Here is a 17,924-nt window from a genome sequence, read left to right as displayed (position 1 = left end):
TTCTTTGGATTCTCATCTCATCATTCTCAAGTCGACCTGTTTTATATTTTAGTGCCTATGAGGGTGGAAAAACGATTCCCGTGTAAATAAGTCCAAATTGTATTTGAACTGAATTCTGAAGCTTTAAATCCTGGATTTAATTTGATATCAGTTTTCTTCCATTACATAATGTGTTACAGTAAAGTACGGTTGGACTCGGTGTGGCTTTTCCATTCCCGGTTTTCCATCACAGACGGTATCCGCTCTGTGTGTGCGACAGAAACGAGACGCGCTGCTTCGCTGTGTGTGTGTGATCGTTACATTAAACTGCTTTAATCGACGCTTTTATCCAAAGTGACTTGCAGGTTTGGAGTAAAAGATAGTTATTGCAGTTTCTGCTAGGCTTTTAGTTCAGAAAGGTTCGAATAACTTTTTTGGTGCCATTGGTGCTGATTCTGTCTGACCAATCAACACGCTGCAGTGCTTAACGTCATGATGCAGTAGCGCTTCGCCTCTACTAAGGTCCCACCAAAAAGTATCAGTTATGGATTACTACATACCAAGTAAAGCCCAAAACAAAGCAAGTCAAGCCATACCAAACCAAACCGTACTGTACTGTGTGATGGAAAAGAACCTCTGGAGCTATATTTGCAATCTTCTCCCAGTCTACATTACTTGTAACAGTTTGAGTTATATTTCTCTAGATAGTAACTCAATCATTCACATTTGTTTAAGTTCCATGCTCCCAGTCTGGGATCTCAGGTATATGGTTTCTCAATCTTCTTAATGCCCCTTTTAGATTCGTAGTTAGAAACTGTCTTTGTAGAGCCTGGTGTTTTTCTCCACAAGCACAATATTTTCAATGTGAGCAAATGACCCAATCCTGTGTTAGTGTAGAAACTCTATGTTTCTCTATGTTTTGCCTGCCGCTGTCTGTGGTGTAATGCCTTTACTCGCCACAGGTCCCCCTGATGCTCCTCTGCATGTACAGCTGGAGCACGGTCCCTCTCCAGGGATCGCTCTCATCAGCTGGCTGCCAGTCACCATAGATGCTGCAGGGACCTCAAACGGAGTCCGTGTCACTGGATACACTATTTATATTGACAAGAAAAGGGCAAGGACTTCTTTAAGGACTTTATTGTTGTATAATTGTCCATAAATAAAGCAGAAATGCACATATATACTTCATTTTTAGTGTTTGTGACATGGGGATTCTATTTGCTTTCCAAGGTGCTGGAGGTCTCTTCCCCCACAGCAGGCAATGCCCTGTTGGGCCCCTCTCAGATCCAATCCCTCCAGGCAGCTCAGGAGCTCACTGTCCGCACCATGTCCGCTCATGGGGAGTCCTGTGACTCTATGCCAGTTAATGTGCCCTCCAAGCTGGCTGCTATCTTGGCAGGACCAGTTATCGCCGCCCCAGTTGTGCCACCGCTGCCCTGCACCCCGGTAGCTGCCAGTAACTTGCCACCGCCATCGTCGTATGGAAACTCTGCTGCCAAAGTCTCTGTGCTGCCCAGCACTTTGACATCAGACGCAAGCGTCTCTGGCCTCACATTTGAGGTTGCTGCCAACCCTCCTTATGTTCTTCACTCAGAAGCTCTTCTCTCATCTGCCTCGTACGTGAAGGCCTGGGCCAACCCCTCATCTGCTGCTGCCTTGGCTGTGTGTGAGACCACATTACCAGTAGCCTCCTCCATTCCCCCAGTGGTAATCCTCACTCTCCCATCCCTCTCATATATAAGAACCCACAACACATTTATTATTTTGGATCATAAGATTTCAAAGTCTTAGGTGGGCCTCTGCAGGGAAAACCTGCATGAATTGGGAGTGATTTGCATGCTAATGTAGAGCTGGAAGACAGCAAGTGTGACACACAGTGTAATGAGTCAAATACTATGCTGCAAAACTCTAAAACATACTAAAAATGCATCTGACTAGATAAATATACTGGGAACTTGCCTGAGTTTTTCCAAGTTGAGATGCATAGATAAGTAAAGTGCTGAAAGGTTCTGCAGTTCTCTGTTAGTTCAATGGTGAAAACCAGTCCTCCAGAAATATACGTGTTCTCAAACTGCTGTCTTTCTCATCCCCAGGTTAATGTTACCTCTCCCATCAACACAGCACCTCAGCCATCTCCAGTAGCAGCACCAGTGTTGGAGCAGCACAGAGACACCGACAGCCCTGGAACAATACGTCCTTTCCCATCTATCACAGAGTTCATCGAGGACCCCCGTGCCAAGCTTGGGACCCCTGAGCGCATCCCTACCCCACCCAAAGCTCCAATAACAGACCTCCTAAACCCTCAGAGCACAAACCTCCACCGACCTCCTAGCTCTCCACCACTGGAGTCAGAGCTGGAGGAGGAGCAGGAGAATACCCGCCTGGTGTCCATCGAGGAGTTCTTAAGACAGGACCAAGAACCAGCTTACAGTATGAGACAGCAGGTCAGCCCAGGTTTTCTGACACTCATTAATGATCCCCTAATCTTCTGTTAAAATAGGAATCCAGATGTATTGAAAGTGAGGCTGAGTCACACTGCAGTCAAGGCTCAGATGGTGTTGGTTACATATGAAGTAGATGCACTCTACACATAAAAGCCTTTCACAGTTCATCCTTTGCTTTTTTAATCTTAAGTCATTGACAAGCTACTTACTTGAGGGGATGACAGAGTTTCTGTTTTAAGTTGGGCTAATGTAGCCTGGTCAGCTTCCCTCTTTCCAACTCCAAAATACAGCCCACCTCTTTATTCATTCATGTGTTTGTTTTTCCTTTTCAAATTTCAATCAAACTGTAGCCGTCACAAAACAGTCACAATTGTCTCAGCGAATTCGGACTTGCTGAGAAAAATTCTGCTGCAGGAGTTTCAAGTTTGTAGATGAGGAATATTTGTGTAATTGCAACTGTTGGAGAGGGTTCGAATGAACTGACTGGAAGTCATTCTCTCTAACTGGAGTCTGTGCTCTTAATCTGTCAATGCAGGGACGTAATTATTAGCAGAACAATACGTTTTTGGGTGGGCATATCCGAGCATTACAAAGAGAGAAATCTAGGCTTTTGGAGAAATTCAGAAAATATCAAACTTTTAACAACTTAACAGTTTGTGGTTGTTCAGAGGGTTAGTGCTCAGTTTCCTGTCTTTATAGATATCCAAAGTTCAGGTAAATTGGTTCAAACTTTGTAGAGCTGTCAGCATCTCACAATACACACAGTGTTTGATTATTAGTGGATCATGACCGCTGTAGTATGATGGGCGTGTGATTTCATTATTGACAAGCAGTTTGGTTCAATAAGTTGCCTGCATTTCTGTGTCTGTGACTCCCGAACTTGCTCGTTCGGTCAGTTTCCTGATCTCCAACCATCTCGTTTGGATTTGCAGATGTACAATATTCCTTGTTGATATGAGCCCAACTGTATTTCCTCCACGTTCACCGCAGTAAACATTTTAGAAGACGTAACTGTTGTGTTTGTGGAAGAGGAAAGCTTCTACAAATTCAAATTCCTTCCTTTGTCACAAGTCGGCATTTCTTTTGCGCCTTTTTCTCTCTTTCTCGCTCATAAATGAACTTTTACACAGTGCAAGCCATTTTTATGTATTAAATGTTTTGCTAATTTTAAAAAAAAAAAAAACTTCTATCAATACATTTGCATCACATTTCAGACCAGTAAGCTCTCAATGAAGCTGCCTCTGAAAGGTTAAATGCATGAAGGCAGCACAAAGCATTGCTGAATGTGTTTATTATTTGCTCAGTATATAAAGGAAATGACAAAGCTCTAAATTGCTATATTCACAGTAGATATGTTGCTGTATCATTTCCCAGAGTTATGACAGGGGGCTTGTGGAGCCTCCCAGTGACTACAATGCAGACAACAGCCGCTCAGACCTGTCTGACATCCTGGAGGAGGAGGAGGAGGACCTTTACTCGGACCACCATGGAGATGTACAGGGCAGGGGATACACAGTTGGGGCACACAGGGTAAAGGAATTTGTGCAATCCAACATATTTAGCCTCCCTACTTGTCTATATCTGCACCATCACTGCAGCTTTTGCTTTATGGATGAGATGGGCTTCTTTTAGTTTGTTCTTTTTTTGAGGCTTTGTGTCTTTTTTTAATTCTTCATGTTTGTGATTGTTTTCTTTTCTGCTTACTTTTCTTCCTTTCCTTTCTCTTTGCATGACGGGATTGTCACCTGTTTTTCCTCCATGTTGTTTTTCCTGAACAAAATATGATTTCATCCAACCTTCACCGATCCGTTCTCGCGTGCTCGAACTGTGACCCTCGCAGTCGCGCAAGTTGGAGACGCCAGACAGCGATGAGGAGGTTCTTGAAAGGATCCTTAAGTTACCTCCTCAAGTCCGGCACAACAGGCAGCTGTTCAGCGTTGCCGAGGTGACAGAAGAGGAAGACAGCAGTCAAGAAGAGCCTTTATCCTACCGTGGCCAGCCTCAGCCCAGGCCCAGACACCTTCACCCCAGAGACCCTGAGCACCTCCATCACGCCGCCCAGCATCAGTCCAACCCACAGCCACATAACTCCCCTCACCATCACCACTTCAACAGGGATCCCAGATCTCTAATCAAAGAGCCTTCACTCAAACATGAACCCTTACAGGTCAAACCTAAGACACAGCACAGGGTGCACTATGCTGACACAGTGGACACCGTTACTTATCCTGAAGATGAAAACGCAAGTTTATACGAGGGTCCCACCAGCAGGCAGGTCTCAGCCCGCTGTCCTTCCAAGCTGACTCCCAACAGCAAAGTGTTGCTAAAAGGGCTGGGGGATCGCCTTAGGAGGGAGGCCATGCTCAGGAGTCAGATGGCTGTTGCCGGGCAGACTAACCCCGACCATGGCCAACCGAGACCAGTGCCAAGACCCTACCCAGTTAGCAAAACGGTACGGACTCTGAAGTCACCTGTTGGGCGTGGGATGGAGATCGATGTGGAGTACGGAACAGACAACGAAGAGCATATGGAATACAGTGGCGGGGAGGTGGTGGTGGAGCAGATGAGCTCTGAGTGGTGGGTAGAAGGAGCTCAAGTGGAGCACTGCAGACCTCCTCATCGCCGTGGGCCGCAAGCTGAACCAATGGTAAACCTCACTGCTGATCAGCTGGAATGGGTGTGTTGTCTCAGCTTCCTTCTATCCCCTGCTGTGTGGATGTACCCCTCTGAGTCTTTTAACTCCATCACTCAGTAGACAGAAACTCACTTTCCCATTATAACCACTGCTGTGGATAGAGGGAGGTCAGGTAGTGCACTTTGCAACATATTTGGCTGCTGTTAAAAAAGCAAGCAAATCTGCTTTCTGATTCGCCTGCACGTTGGAAAACAGCCAAATTTTGCCCTAAACTAGTAAGCAGTACCTTGTTCTATCTAGTTGATGTGCTCCAGTTTGTCTGTCAACTAATACCGCTGCAGTCTCAAAAACAACCGTGTTTATGATGAAACGGAGGAAACACCCAGAGTGTATTACATTTTCACTAGCAATTCAAACATGAGCATAGATTATTAGGTGTTGCTTTTTTTTTTTGTTTTTTTTAAAAGAAAGGAACAGCTGCATTTATTGTTCCTTTTCCCATCCTCCTCAGTAGCTCCTAGCTGTCCGTGTTGATGATTTTCATTGATTGTCTTTATATGTGTTTCATTTCTCAGCAGGAGCCCAGCCAAATCCCTCCAGCTGTGGCGGGTCCATCATGGGGAGGCCAGGCGGATAAACCAGGGAACTCTCAGGCGAGGCAACTCAAAGGTCAGGGGCCTTTTTTTTTTCCTCCTTTGTCTTCATCTTTTCTCTTTCCTGTTGCCTCCCCTTTTCTAAACTAAAAGCTGCAGTGAGGGATGTATGAGGAGATGCTGACACACTTGTGGTTTCTGTCAGCAAGCCTCCCCTCTGCCCACCCCCCCCGTTCTCACATGAAGGTAGTCAGATTAGCACCTTGTGCATTCAGGGAGGGGTGGGGGTCAGGGAGAAGGAGGTGCTGTAGCTGCAGTGGAGAAGTGGGAGAGAGCCTGCTAAGCTGAGAACCGGCTTAACCCAAAGTGGCTTGTCATGACAGGAGGAAGTGGCAGACATTAAAATAGTAACCTCGATTAGCCAGCGAAGAAACAGCCTGTATCACAAGCCCCTCGGGGTTTTTTGGGTTTTTTTCTGCCCTCCACATCTCTTCAACTCTCTGCTTCTCTTCTTGACTTAATCCCACAGCTGCAGATAAACCTTTCTGTTCCAGATGCACAGTTGACTACACAGTACATAAGTGTACGCGTGCACAGATAGAGGAAGGGAGCAGGGAGAAGTTTCTATCCTATCTACTACAGAATCAGTGAGGATGTGAAAGTGTGCGAGTCGTCTGCCCGTGACTCTTGTCACAGATGGGCTGAGTCTCCCTAATGAGATAAAGACTGCGCCTCTTGAGTTCAGCTTAAATCCTCACTACAGCTCTTCAAATGTGTCTCTCGCTGTCATATAGGCCTCAGCTGCGATGCTTTTAGTCCCACTGATGTCATGCTTCATGTTCACAGTGCTACAGACCGAATGTACAGGCTGCTTCTTTATCCCACATGTGGCACGCGGCCCATTAAAAGCACCTCTCGCCGCGTTCGTTTCTTTTTAAGTTTTGATGTGGCCTCGTCGCGAATAAACATCCTCGGGGTTTAGTTTCGAGTGCGGGTGAAACGCCTTTTCCACTGGTGCTCGGCTGCAGATCACGAACGAGTGCACGTTTGTCAAACAGCTCATGCAGCTTAGGATCAGTGGTTTAGCTTGATTACCTCTTTTAAGGACAGGTGCTGGGCAAACACTGCTCATAGCAGCGCTGCAGTTGGTGGGCGGTGGGGGAGGTGCGAGCAGGCAACACTGCAGAGTTCTCTGCAAGCTAAGCATTGCCTCTCTGCAAGCTCTCTTCTGTTTAAATAATAATCAGTGTTACAATATTAATAGTAATGAATTGTATTAAATGATATGAAGTGAATTGATGTGTCGACAACCTGAGAATTCTTAAATTCAAAGAGAATGACTATGTTTACGTGACTCTCTGAAAAATATGAATTGTTATGTTGGTCCAACCAAAACCGGACTTTTAAAATGTATGTCAACATGTTAGTTTAACTGAAATCAAAGCTCTGAAAGCTGGACTAACACATTAAGATACTGCAGTCTGGATTGAACCCCTCCTGCATGTCTACGCTCAGATACACTCAAATGGACGTTGGCACTCTGCTCCACACTTCCATCTTTTTGCATCTTTTTGTAAAAATGATAAAGTTTAAATGTATATTAAGTCAACTGAATTCCAAATAAAGCTGCTTTCAGTTGCATGTTTTTCTCTTTCTTTTATCAGACGGCTAAAAGCATCAGAAGCTGTGAAAACCAGCCTATTAAGACTACGTGTCAACTCACTTAAAGCATTTCCAGACGGTCGCTCTGCTCTAATAAAATCCTGATTTAATTATATTTCATTCAAGTAACTTAAAGGCAACATCTGTGCTGTGAATTCATCTGTACTTATAAGCACGATGCTCTCCTACAGAAAGACTCAGGAGCAGCAAAATGTCTTGAATGTTTTCTTACACAGTCCACAGCATTGTGGCCTTGAACAATATCTCGAGTCCATTCTTGTGGATGTATGCTGGGTCAAAGACGGTGGTCCAATGATCTAGTTTGTGAGCGATGATATTTGTCAATTTGAGTCGCCGTGAGCTTTCATAACACCTATTCTCTTACCAATGGTTGTTCTTAATCGGTCATTCTGACCGTTTGTGTCTACAGGAGAACCACCGAAGATGAAAGGAGACGGCGACATACGCATCTTTGTGGCCCTTTTCCCGTACGATCCCGCCAGCATGTCACCCAATCCTGATGCTGCTGAGGAGGAGCTGCCCTTCAGTGAAGGACAGATCATTAAAGTAAACCCTTGTCGGGGTTCATACGCAGTATTAAACAGTACACAACTTAATTATTTCCAGTTGGATTAGTATTGAAATGAGAAAAGGGAGTGTGGAAAAACATCTATGTTACCAGGCTGTCGCCTTCATTCTGTTCTTTAAAAGATAAAAAACAGCTAGTCAAATTGACACCATGTAGAACTAGACACATAGTCATGTCAAATCTAGGTTTTCCTGCTATTTGAAGCCGTACATTTAGCATTTGAACCATTTCCATCTTGGTGTTTGACACCACTTGTTACTGACACAGTGGGGCAACCAAAATGCCGTTTAATATGTCAAGGCTCGCACCAGCTAATTTACTTCCACTTTGGGCAGAGATGCTCCTGCTTTTTTGTGTTGCTCACGCTTCCACTTTGCAGCTTGACTTAAATAGATTACACTGGATTTGTGTTGAATTAAATCTGGAAGCGACAGTGACTCGAATAACAATCTTCTTGCACATATTTGGCGATAAACGGCAAACATCGAATGTGTTTACGCTCGGGTTTTAAAACCGTATATTAGACATCAAGATGTTTACACTCAGATGCCTGGAATAGCATTTAACAAAAATCAACTCAGAAATGAGGAAATTTGAGTTTCCACCTATCAAACTCCGCCGTACTTCTGTCCAGGTTTACGGAGATAAAGACGCAGACGGGTTCTACCGCGGGGAGTCGGGGGGGCGTCTGGGCTACGTGCCATGTAACATGGTTTCTGAGATCCAGGTGGAGGATGAGGAGACCCGGCAACAGCTTCTGCAGCAGGGTTTCTTGTCCACAGCTGCCTCCATGGAGAAGATCGGTAAGTGAAGCGGCCCAATCTTTGCCAGGTGCATTATGTCGTCAGTTCAGATTTTTTGTATCGTGTAAACTGTAACGTGTTACCCATTAAATCACTGCTTTTCATGTTGAAGTGGTAAGTGAAAATAGCAGCACAGGTGTTTAAGAGTGCTGAAATGAATTAAAAGTAAAAAGATTGATTATTCTTCATCATTTTCTGGACAGACGTTGGCATATTGTTGCCGATATGTTATTGGAGGATTAAAAGAAAAGCAAAAGCTGTTCTCTTGATGAGAATTGTAGAAGAGTTCAGTTAATCTTTATTAATGTTGGAAAAACAATCATAACCATCTTCCAACTTGTAGTCACAAACTGCATTTTCATGCAGGTGTCTGGTAAAAGTTACTTCGTGTTTGTCTGTGGTAAATGCTATCAGGCCAGCCGGCAAAACAAAGCTAACAGTTTGCTTCTGTTTCTTGCATTTTACCCAGAGCGCTACTCGCAGATGGTTTAACCTTTTCACTTCCACTTGTTCTCACTGCTGTGTCTGCTGCTCACCGGTTGTCATCTTTTTAAATTGCTCCTCGCTGGCTTGTCATTGTCGACTTTGTCTGGTCTGCTTCTCTCACGAATTACACCTGTCTTTCTTTTTGGTTTGATTTTTTTTCTTCTGTTATTATTATTATTATTATTATTATTATTATTATTTTTGGTCTCTAAAACTCCATTAAGGCACTCGCACTCATGCACAGCTTCCACGTCGCCCTGTTCCACCGCCGAAACCGAGACGATCCAAGAAAGGTGTGTCTCGCTGCAGATTGCGGCTTCCCACCTCTCCTTTCTTCTCATCTCTGGTTTGCTTCTTTTTCTGTCTCTCTCAAAGTTCGATTCAACTCCTTCAGTCTCTGCTTCTTACTCAGCAGCCGGGGTGGGGGTGGGAGGGGGTTTTAAACCAACTAATCTAGTAATGAAATCACACAGCTTCCCAGCATTATAGGCAAATATCAAAATATGAATATGGTCAGTGGTGGTTTCATATGCTATAAGTAAAGCCTTGTGACACATTTTCTGGATTTTTTTTTTTTTTTCCAAAGGTTAACTTTCTATCAGTAGTACCTGTGCAATAGCTTCATAAGTGTAAAAAAGACACATACATGAGTCCTGCCATTGGCTACTCATGTAATACATTGCAGATAAAGCAGCAGGACGTGGTGGCATGTTGCTGATCAGGTGATCAACTTAAAAATGAGTAAATTTTTGTCCACTCTCCTGCTTCTCTGTCACAAATGAATTACATGACCACCAAAAGCTCACCTGTTGACACATCCGTCCTCTCTGATCTCCGCCTGTGACTTTGTGTACTTTGCAGTATCGTGACTCAAACTTCAGGCAGGATTACTGTCTGACAAACTCTCATATTGTTGCTTATGCTCTTCCTCCTCACCTCATCTCTTCCAGTTGAGTCTTCAGCACTCTTGGAGGAGAGCGTAGACTCCTCCAGTCAAGGTTTGTAGTTGCCCCTCGGAGGCGCTCCTCTTTGCATGATCTGATGAACAGTTTCAGTTTGGACCGGAGGACCGCATGAGTTCACCTACAGTGTTATTCATTTTGCTTATTTTCATTCTACGCCACCTTTTTATTTTCTCTGATTGTAAACCTGAGTGTCCTTGCAGCTGAAAATGCATGCACGCACTTATTTTTCGGGGTATAAGTGAAGAGTGTGCACATTTTTTTTTTTTTAAATCCTCTCTAAAGGAAAGCATGTTGAAAATCGGTTTTAAATGTCAAGCAGTCCCCTTATCGTGTTTCAGTTCAGTCATTAATCATCTAATAATTTCCATTTGTCTCCGTTCTTTTGCAAACAGCTTTGAAGAGTTGGGCGCTCTCCTCATCCCCTGTCAAACGTTTGCTCTGACTTTATAACAGCAGCTCGGCTCAGGCTGCTGTGACCCCTTTTGTGGTTCTAAAAATGCTAACTCTCATCACTAATCTCCTGTTTTTTTGTTTTTTTTTCATTTAGATTTTTAATGGGGGTGACTTTCCCTCAGCTTAGCATGACGCTGACTGAGTCCAGCATGCGCACGCACAAAGAGCTGCATGTTGACGAGCCGACAGACCTCTCACCCTTCTACATTTTGATGGCAGACCTGATTTCACAGTTTGTGCTTCTCTGTTTGACCTGCAGATCCAAGTCAGACTGCTGCGCCCGCAGCTGGGGGGAAACCGGCCGCAGGGGCTCGCAGGATGGTCGCCATCTTTGATTATGATCCACGAGAAAGCTCTCCCAATACTGACATAGAGGTCCGATTTGCACGTGAATTGTTGCCTCCTGTGGCATGTGCAGTTACTGTTCTCTGACACTTGACCCTTTTTGGCTTGACCCCGTTTAGGCTGAGCTGACGTTCAGCGCAGGTGACATCATACATGTGTTTGGTGACATGGACGAAGACGGTTTCTTCTACGTAAGTGTCAGAAGCACTCTGCGTCTTCAAGTGGTCTTACAGTTACTGGCTTTCCTTTCTGTGAATTCCTGCTCTTTGAGTATTTGAAACCTGTTAAATGAACATCACGAATAAATGATGCAGTATCTAAGAGAACTGAGTGTTTATGCAAAAGAAAGGGTGTTGCGGTTGCTCTCCAGCTGCAGTAATAAGTGTAACATTTCATGTTTCTGAAGGGTAGGAATGAATAAAAGAGGCATGACGGTGTGTTGCATAAAGCAGTGTTTTATATGCTGCATATGGGATGTGAAAAAAAGAACCTTTTTCAATTCTTAGATTTTGTTTGTTTAGACATTAGATCCTAAAATGACGTAAGTACAACCTCAGATGAACAGCAGAGCGTGACATATTACACTGTGACACTTTTTATTCAGCAAAAACTAAAACAGAATGCAGAAACGGTGTGTGAAAAAGTAAGTACACCTCAAAGCTCAACAGTTTGTAGAACCACATTCAGCAGCAATAACTTGAACTAATTGTTTTCTGTATGATGTTATCAGTCTGTCACATTCTTCTTCACAACTTTGCTTCAGCTCATGGAGGTTTGCAGCATTGGTTTATGCACAGCTCTCTGAAGGTCCCACCACAGCATTTCAGTCAGGCTGAGGTCTGGACTCTGACTGGACCATTGCAACACCTCGATTCTTTTCTTCTTCACACATTCTGTTGTAGATCTGCTTGCTGTGTTTGGGATCATTGTCCTGTTGATGACCCAGTTGCAAGGTGTCTAGGTCCAAGATTTGAGCTGGTATGCTGTGTTTGCTTTTCTCCAAACGTGCTGCTGTGCATTATGAGCAAACATGTCCACTTTGGTCTGGTCTGTCCAAAGGACATTGTTCCAGAAGTCTTGTGGTTTGTTCAGCTTTAACTTTACAAACCTGAGCTGTGCTGCCATGTTCTCTTTAGAGAGAAGAGGCTTTCTCCTGCAACCCTTCCAAACAAGCCATTTGTTCAGTCTGTTTCTAACTGTGCTGACTGTGCTGATTTAACCTGCTAACTGAGGCCTGTAGAGTCTGAGATGTAGCTCTCACAGTTTCTCTGAGCATTGCACTGTCTGACTTTGGGACATAGACTCCTGGACAGATTAACAGCTGTCCTGTGAATAATCTTTCTCTCTGTAGAATGATGGACTCCATCATTTTCGGCCTTATAACCCTTCCCAGATTGATGGGCAGCAACAGTTACTTCTCTAAGATCACTCTTGATGTCTTTCCTCCTTTACATTGTGTTAACACACACCTGACAAACTGCCAAAACTTCTGCTTCTATAGAGGTGCTCACACTTACTGATGATCAATTCATCAGGTGTATCTGATTGGCCGCACCTGGCCGCTACCTTCTTAATTCCTATGGAAGTGTTAATAATGTACTTACTTAAATTATGTTAAATTTAGAATAATGACATGGTTTAATATGCCATGTGTTGTTGATTATCTGAGGTTGAGGTTGCATTTACCAGATTTTAAGACCTGGCAAGAAGCAGGTGTCTTATTTCCTGATGCATAGAATTGAAAGAGGGTGAGCTTTTCTTTTCACACACATTCTATGGCTCTAAAAAAACAACGTTATGAAATTGCGGTGTCATTTTACAGTGGAACATTGGACTTAAACTTGAAGACTGTCGCTGTTGTAAATATAAATATAGTAGTTGTAGATGATGTGTTTCATTGAATTAGAGCCTTATTGTTTCTTTCAGGGAGACTTGAATGGACACAGAGGCTTAGTACCCTCCAACTTCCTGCAGGCCTTTCCAGATGAAGCTCAGGCAGAACCGGTCTGTCCTCAACCTGCACCAGAACCCAAGAAAGAGTCACAGGTAGCTTCACCTTTCTGTCTATTTAAACATGCACGTCTGTATTTGAACTTCCTGACCTGCTTTTTGTTCCACAATGTGTCACTTTCTAACGATTCGCTGACATCAGAAAGTTCTGTTTGTCTTTATTTTTTCCCCATTTAAAAATGCATGGTTGTAGCTTTTTTTTTAATTGTGTCGTGTTGCATCTTCTCTGTCTCCTTTGTTTCCTGCATGGACTTTTACAGAAGCAAAAACGATCTGTGCACTTTGAGACTTGATCGTAAGTGTTGCGTAGGTAATCAGCGCTGTTTACAACCTCCTCCTTCACCCTTACTTTGCTCCGTTCTAGTTCCACGGTACTTCTTTGCACCTACCAATGGTTTTACCTTGTCCAACCACATGAAACGTGGAAATCTCCTTTTTCAAATCTCCCTTTTTAAACTTTAGCGTCTCCAACAGTGCATACAGTAAAAACATAGACTTTCCCTACTAAACTTCAGATTTTAACACGATGTGTGCAGTATATTTCTCAGGTCCTTACTGAAACCTGTACTTTCCTCCTCTAGGACTCTTGGACGTCCTCTACGGAGCCACAAGCTTCGGGGCCCTCAACACGAGAAGAGGCTTTGCGCCCTCGGAGTGAACCTCCTCACCCTGACGGGCGCACAGACTTGCGACCACAGCCTGAACCCACTGCAAGTTCGGCGTCAGACCCGGACCCTCCCCGAGGTCCAGCCGCTGTGGAGGTCTGCAGCCCCCCTCCTTTAGACAGCCCAGCACCGACGGACTGCTCTGTGCAAGTAAAGAAGAAGAAGGGCTTTTTCTCAAAAGGCAAGAAGCTGTTCAAAAAACTGGGATCCAGCAAGAAAGAATGAGTCAGCAAGTCTGACTCGGAACGCTTGCGTCTCATTGAAAGCACTTTTTCCTGTCTGTGCTGTTCGTTTCACCTGGTAGTCTACGCGGTTAGCAGCTATCAGATCTAATAACTGATACGTATACGCTTGCCTTATAGTACTGCTACACCAGCTGTTAAACACGGAGTATTTTGAAAGGTCAGAGTTCAGCTTACAGCATCGCAAGAGCATGTAGAAGTGCATGTGGAACTGAGCAAACTTACAAATGTGAACACTTCCTAATTATCAGCTCATCAGAGGCTTGAAGCACGCTGTAATAACCCTCCAACACATTCGATTTATTTAGAACACTGTAATGCAGTCGAACAGCAGACCAGGTGTCATCTCAACACAGACAGCGGAGTTATTATTAGCTTTAATGCTCATGTACTTGTGCCACCTTATTTATTTGAAGCAAACAAAAGAAGCAGCAGTCTATCTCTTCCTCTGCGTGACTATTAAGAATGCACTATCCATCCTGAATGGATGTATTTCTAATATGGCTGTTTCCCTCGTGTGTTTCTTGTCCTCTAAGAGTATTTTTTACAAGGCTTTGTACAGAATGTGTTATTTATTTATATTAGGCTTCAGCCCTGTTCGTTATCAGATTGCGTGTCGTGATATCAGGGCGAGGTGTGAGTCATTTAGAGGCTTCGAGAGACGCTGAGGCCCTGCTTTTACATGTGGATTTCAGGGCTAATTCATCCGTTGGTTTGAGGTTAACGGTCCTTTTTGTTGAGGGTGAAAGAATGCGAAGGCATGTGTGAGGTGTTTTACTGTGTTTGTGGGGTCAAAACAACGAAGCTGACAGTACTTCTTGGTTCCAGCCGCTTTGTGGGGTCGTGTTTCTTTTGTGTTAGGGTTAGAATTAGGTTCAAGTTAGGGTGTGTAATGCTCTATGTCAAGGGTTTATGTATGTGAGTGTGTATATCATACATACATACATACATGTATATATGTATGTGTGTGTGTGTTTATGGAGTCCACAGCTGAGACCTTTTTCAGTCATCACGTGAAATCTTGATGACCTACATGTTTTCTGCGTGAGTTTGTAGAGACCTGCAGTGTGTGCAGAAATGAGTATTATCTGGGGCTCAGCAGGGTGCTCGGTTTGCAACTAACGATTACTCTGTCCATCATTCTTCAGTCATTATTCAGTTAGTCAGTTGATGGCAAAGAAAACCTCACAAATATTAACAGTAAATTCTTACATTTGTGAACCTAAAACCCATCAAATATCTGATGATACCCTTGAATGATTAATCAGTTATCAAAATAGTTAGATTTTTCCCTAATTCAGGGATATCAAAGTCAGACAAATTGCAGAAAGTTGTGCATGTGAATGCACAGAGGACGGTGTCAGTGTTCCTGGAATATAAGAATCATATATTCAGAAACTTATGGAATCTTATCACCTTTTTTCCCCTCTCGTTCGCCCCACTTATGAGCAATTTAAACAGGAATTAGGAACCTGGAACCAGTGTTCTTTTCCATTTTGGTAAATGTCATCATTCTAAATATGCCAAATGAACTGTTAGCGGTTACAGCCTGCGGCGCACTCATGAAAACACAGACGACTACCGCCGGATTAGTTTGATGCTGGAAAAATGTTAAAGATGCAGTAATTCCCAAGCAAGTTCTGCCGTGCTTTTGTAAAACGGCTCTCAAATGGTTTGTGCATTGGAGGAAATTCTATCCGCCTGAAGGTTTAGGTCACATTGAATCTGAAAGTCAGGTCTTCACGACTGGTCTTGAATGTTTTTTGGGAACACTGACACTCAGTCGGTCCTCACCTCACGCCGTGTGTTTAGCTCTCGTTTGTCATCACAGCTCAAACACTTCAAGATTAATCGACCCATGATTAGTGCCTCAGAATCTCTGGAAAATTCTACTCTGAGTTCCTTTTCAGATAAGGTGGAAGCGGCGTCCTCCTTGCTGCTAAACGTCCGGTCTCTCTCACTCATTAAGGTTTGAATGTCGCATGTCAGGTGTTTTTTTCGAAAGAAGACGAATCACAGGAACATCACTTCCTGGAACTGCGTTTTAACTGAGCAGTTTTCAGTCATTGCACTGGTGGTTTGTGGCACTACTGTACTGTGATAGGCTTAGTAATGTGTCTTTTCTTTGGCCTCTGTGTTCGGAGCATAATGAAGTTCAGCTTGCAGTGTAAATATCGCGGCTGATAGTGTTACAGTATACATCTTTATTAACGCATGCAGTGTCGTGATTAGTTTCTCCGTCCACATATTTGCTCCATGACACTACAAAGGACAACTTTAGCAATACTTTACGCTGCGTTTTAGAGTAATTTCACCAGAATAGAACCATTTTCTAGGATTGAGTCATTTGTGAGAGTAGGAGCAAATGCGTGGAGCAGACCTTAGTATTCAGTTTCAGTGTGAACACGTGCAGTGGTTGTTCACTCGTTTTTTTTTTTCTAGTTTATCTGTGCGACGCGGGGCTGTTGGGTAACTTCTCAGGTTTTCACTCACAGTTTCTTTTCAGTGCTCAGCCACTTGTCGACTCTGGCTGTCAAAAAGCAGCAGAAAATGCCAAAATGTTAGGTGCTTTGCTCGTTACCGTAGCTATGAGAGACCGAGCTTTCCCAGCAGGATGGGAGATATTCAGTAGACTCGTCATGGGGTTTCTTTTCTTTTCTTTATGTTGTCGGAGTGTAACTTCAGGTTTTCTTGTGAATGTTTTATTTTGTCAGTGATGCATAAAGGGAGCACGATGATGCCAAGAATAAAAGGGAAGGCGTATCGTCGGACACTTTAGATGCGAAATAGCCGGGATAGAGGCAAGACGGAGGCAGTACCATATGGTTTTTTTTATTTTGTTTTTTAACAAGGGGTGGACTCTCAAAAGTTGCCGAAATGCACAGCGAATATTTGTAATGATCTTGTATTTGACGGCCTTTAATGCACAAGTAGTCCTCTACCTGCTACGTAGCAACTTAGGAAGCTCCTCTGTTGACTGAATAGGACCTAGGCCCCTGTAGATAGTATTTTAGCTCAGCTTATCATATTTAGCCTTACACAAAGACCTTGTTTAGTCTTAATATGTTGTTTACAGGATGTTTATTGACTGCATGCAGACCAATGTTATACCCATGTTCGGCCTTATTTATTTTTCTGACACATTTCAGTTTTTTTTAGGCAGACTTTGTCTACAATATTTGAGTTGTAGATTGTCAACGCAGTGGAAAAGAAGCTGTAGGTCCAGGGTGTATATACTGTAATGAACAGTGTTATTTTCATACAGTGCAGAACACTTTTCTTTCTTTTCTTTTTTGTCTTTCCTTATCTGCATTCATCGTTTGAACCCAGTGTAAAATTAATCTTTTTATATAATATATGAATGTTTTTATTACCCTTTTTGGAAGCTCATCTGTATATATTTTTGTTAATATTGTTTTTCAGACTTTATTTTGTTGTTTTTTTTGCATGTCTGAGCAGCGTTGATGGAGGACTAGTGTATAAAGATGTAGTGCGCAGAGGACTCCTTGAGTTAAATTGTGACGGTTTCTTTCACTATGGATCTTTTTACAGGAATAAAGTATGTATATTTTCACAGAAAACACGGAGTTTGTCTTATGTGTTGCTCCTAGAAGACAGCAGGTTGAGACGAGATGCTTTTTTTTTTTTTATTACATCTTTATTGCGTATCATTGAGGTCATACATCTTATACTGGGTGCATGCACACGGGTGAAACAGAAACAGGTTATAAGACAGAAAAAGAGTCGCGTGCTCGGCTCAGCGCCACACTCTGCCCATGTGAAATTACTTTTTCAACACTCTGGGTAACGTGTGGCCTTATGAGACAAAGCAACTTCCTCTTTTTTGACTTCCTGCGCGGGCGCCATGTCGAGGCCTCTGCTCTCCCTGAAGCCAACAGTACACTCATCCATAAAGTAGGAAACACTACACTGTGGCAAGGAGTTTAGTAGTGCTTTCTACTTTATGGATGACTGCACTGTACATCCATCGTTCCTCTTCGGTGTTCTCCCACTTCTCTCTTCTTCTGCACCTGCAGCAGAACACGTACACCA

At 43.4% G+C, this 17,924-nt stretch overlaps 1 protein-coding gene across 3 annotated transcripts in view; it reads left to right on the top strand.

Annotated features, from left to right (window-relative positions):
- tspoap1 (TSPO associated protein 1) overlaps window positions 1-17,452 on the top strand; it is a 61,926-nt gene extending 44,474 nt beyond the window's left edge. For all 3 annotated transcript variants that reach the window (XM_075486408.1, XM_075486407.1, XM_075486409.1), the window contains 14 exons: window positions 942-1,093; window positions 1,210-1,686; window positions 2,073-2,423; window positions 3,798-3,953; window positions 4,264-5,070; window positions 5,634-5,727; window positions 7,744-7,880; window positions 8,537-8,705; window positions 9,416-9,484; window positions 10,142-10,189; window positions 10,869-10,984; window positions 11,074-11,145; window positions 12,881-13,000; window positions 13,546-17,452. In XM_075486408.1, coding sequence (XP_075342523.1) covers window positions 942-1,093; window positions 1,210-1,686; window positions 2,073-2,423; window positions 3,798-3,953; window positions 4,264-5,070; window positions 5,634-5,727; window positions 7,744-7,880; window positions 8,537-8,705; window positions 9,416-9,484; window positions 10,142-10,189; window positions 10,869-10,984; window positions 11,074-11,145; window positions 12,881-13,000; window positions 13,546-13,854 — 3,077 coding nt within the window. In that variant the 3' untranslated portion in view covers window positions 13,855-17,452. The remainder of the gene's footprint in view (window positions 1-941; window positions 1,094-1,209; window positions 1,687-2,072; window positions 2,424-3,797; window positions 3,954-4,263; window positions 5,071-5,633; window positions 5,728-7,743; window positions 7,881-8,536; window positions 8,706-9,415; window positions 9,485-10,141; window positions 10,190-10,868; window positions 10,985-11,073; window positions 11,146-12,880; window positions 13,001-13,545) is intronic.
- Window positions 17,453-17,924: the final 472 nt, after the last annotated feature.

Source organism: Odontesthes bonariensis, chromosome 16 (assembly GCF_027942865.1).
Source record: "Odontesthes bonariensis isolate fOdoBon6 chromosome 16, fOdoBon6.hap1, whole genome shotgun sequence".
Lineage (NCBI taxonomy): Eukaryota > Metazoa > Chordata > Actinopteri > Atheriniformes > Atherinopsidae > Odontesthes > Odontesthes bonariensis.
This window is presented reverse-complemented; position numbering and strand designations above follow the sequence as displayed.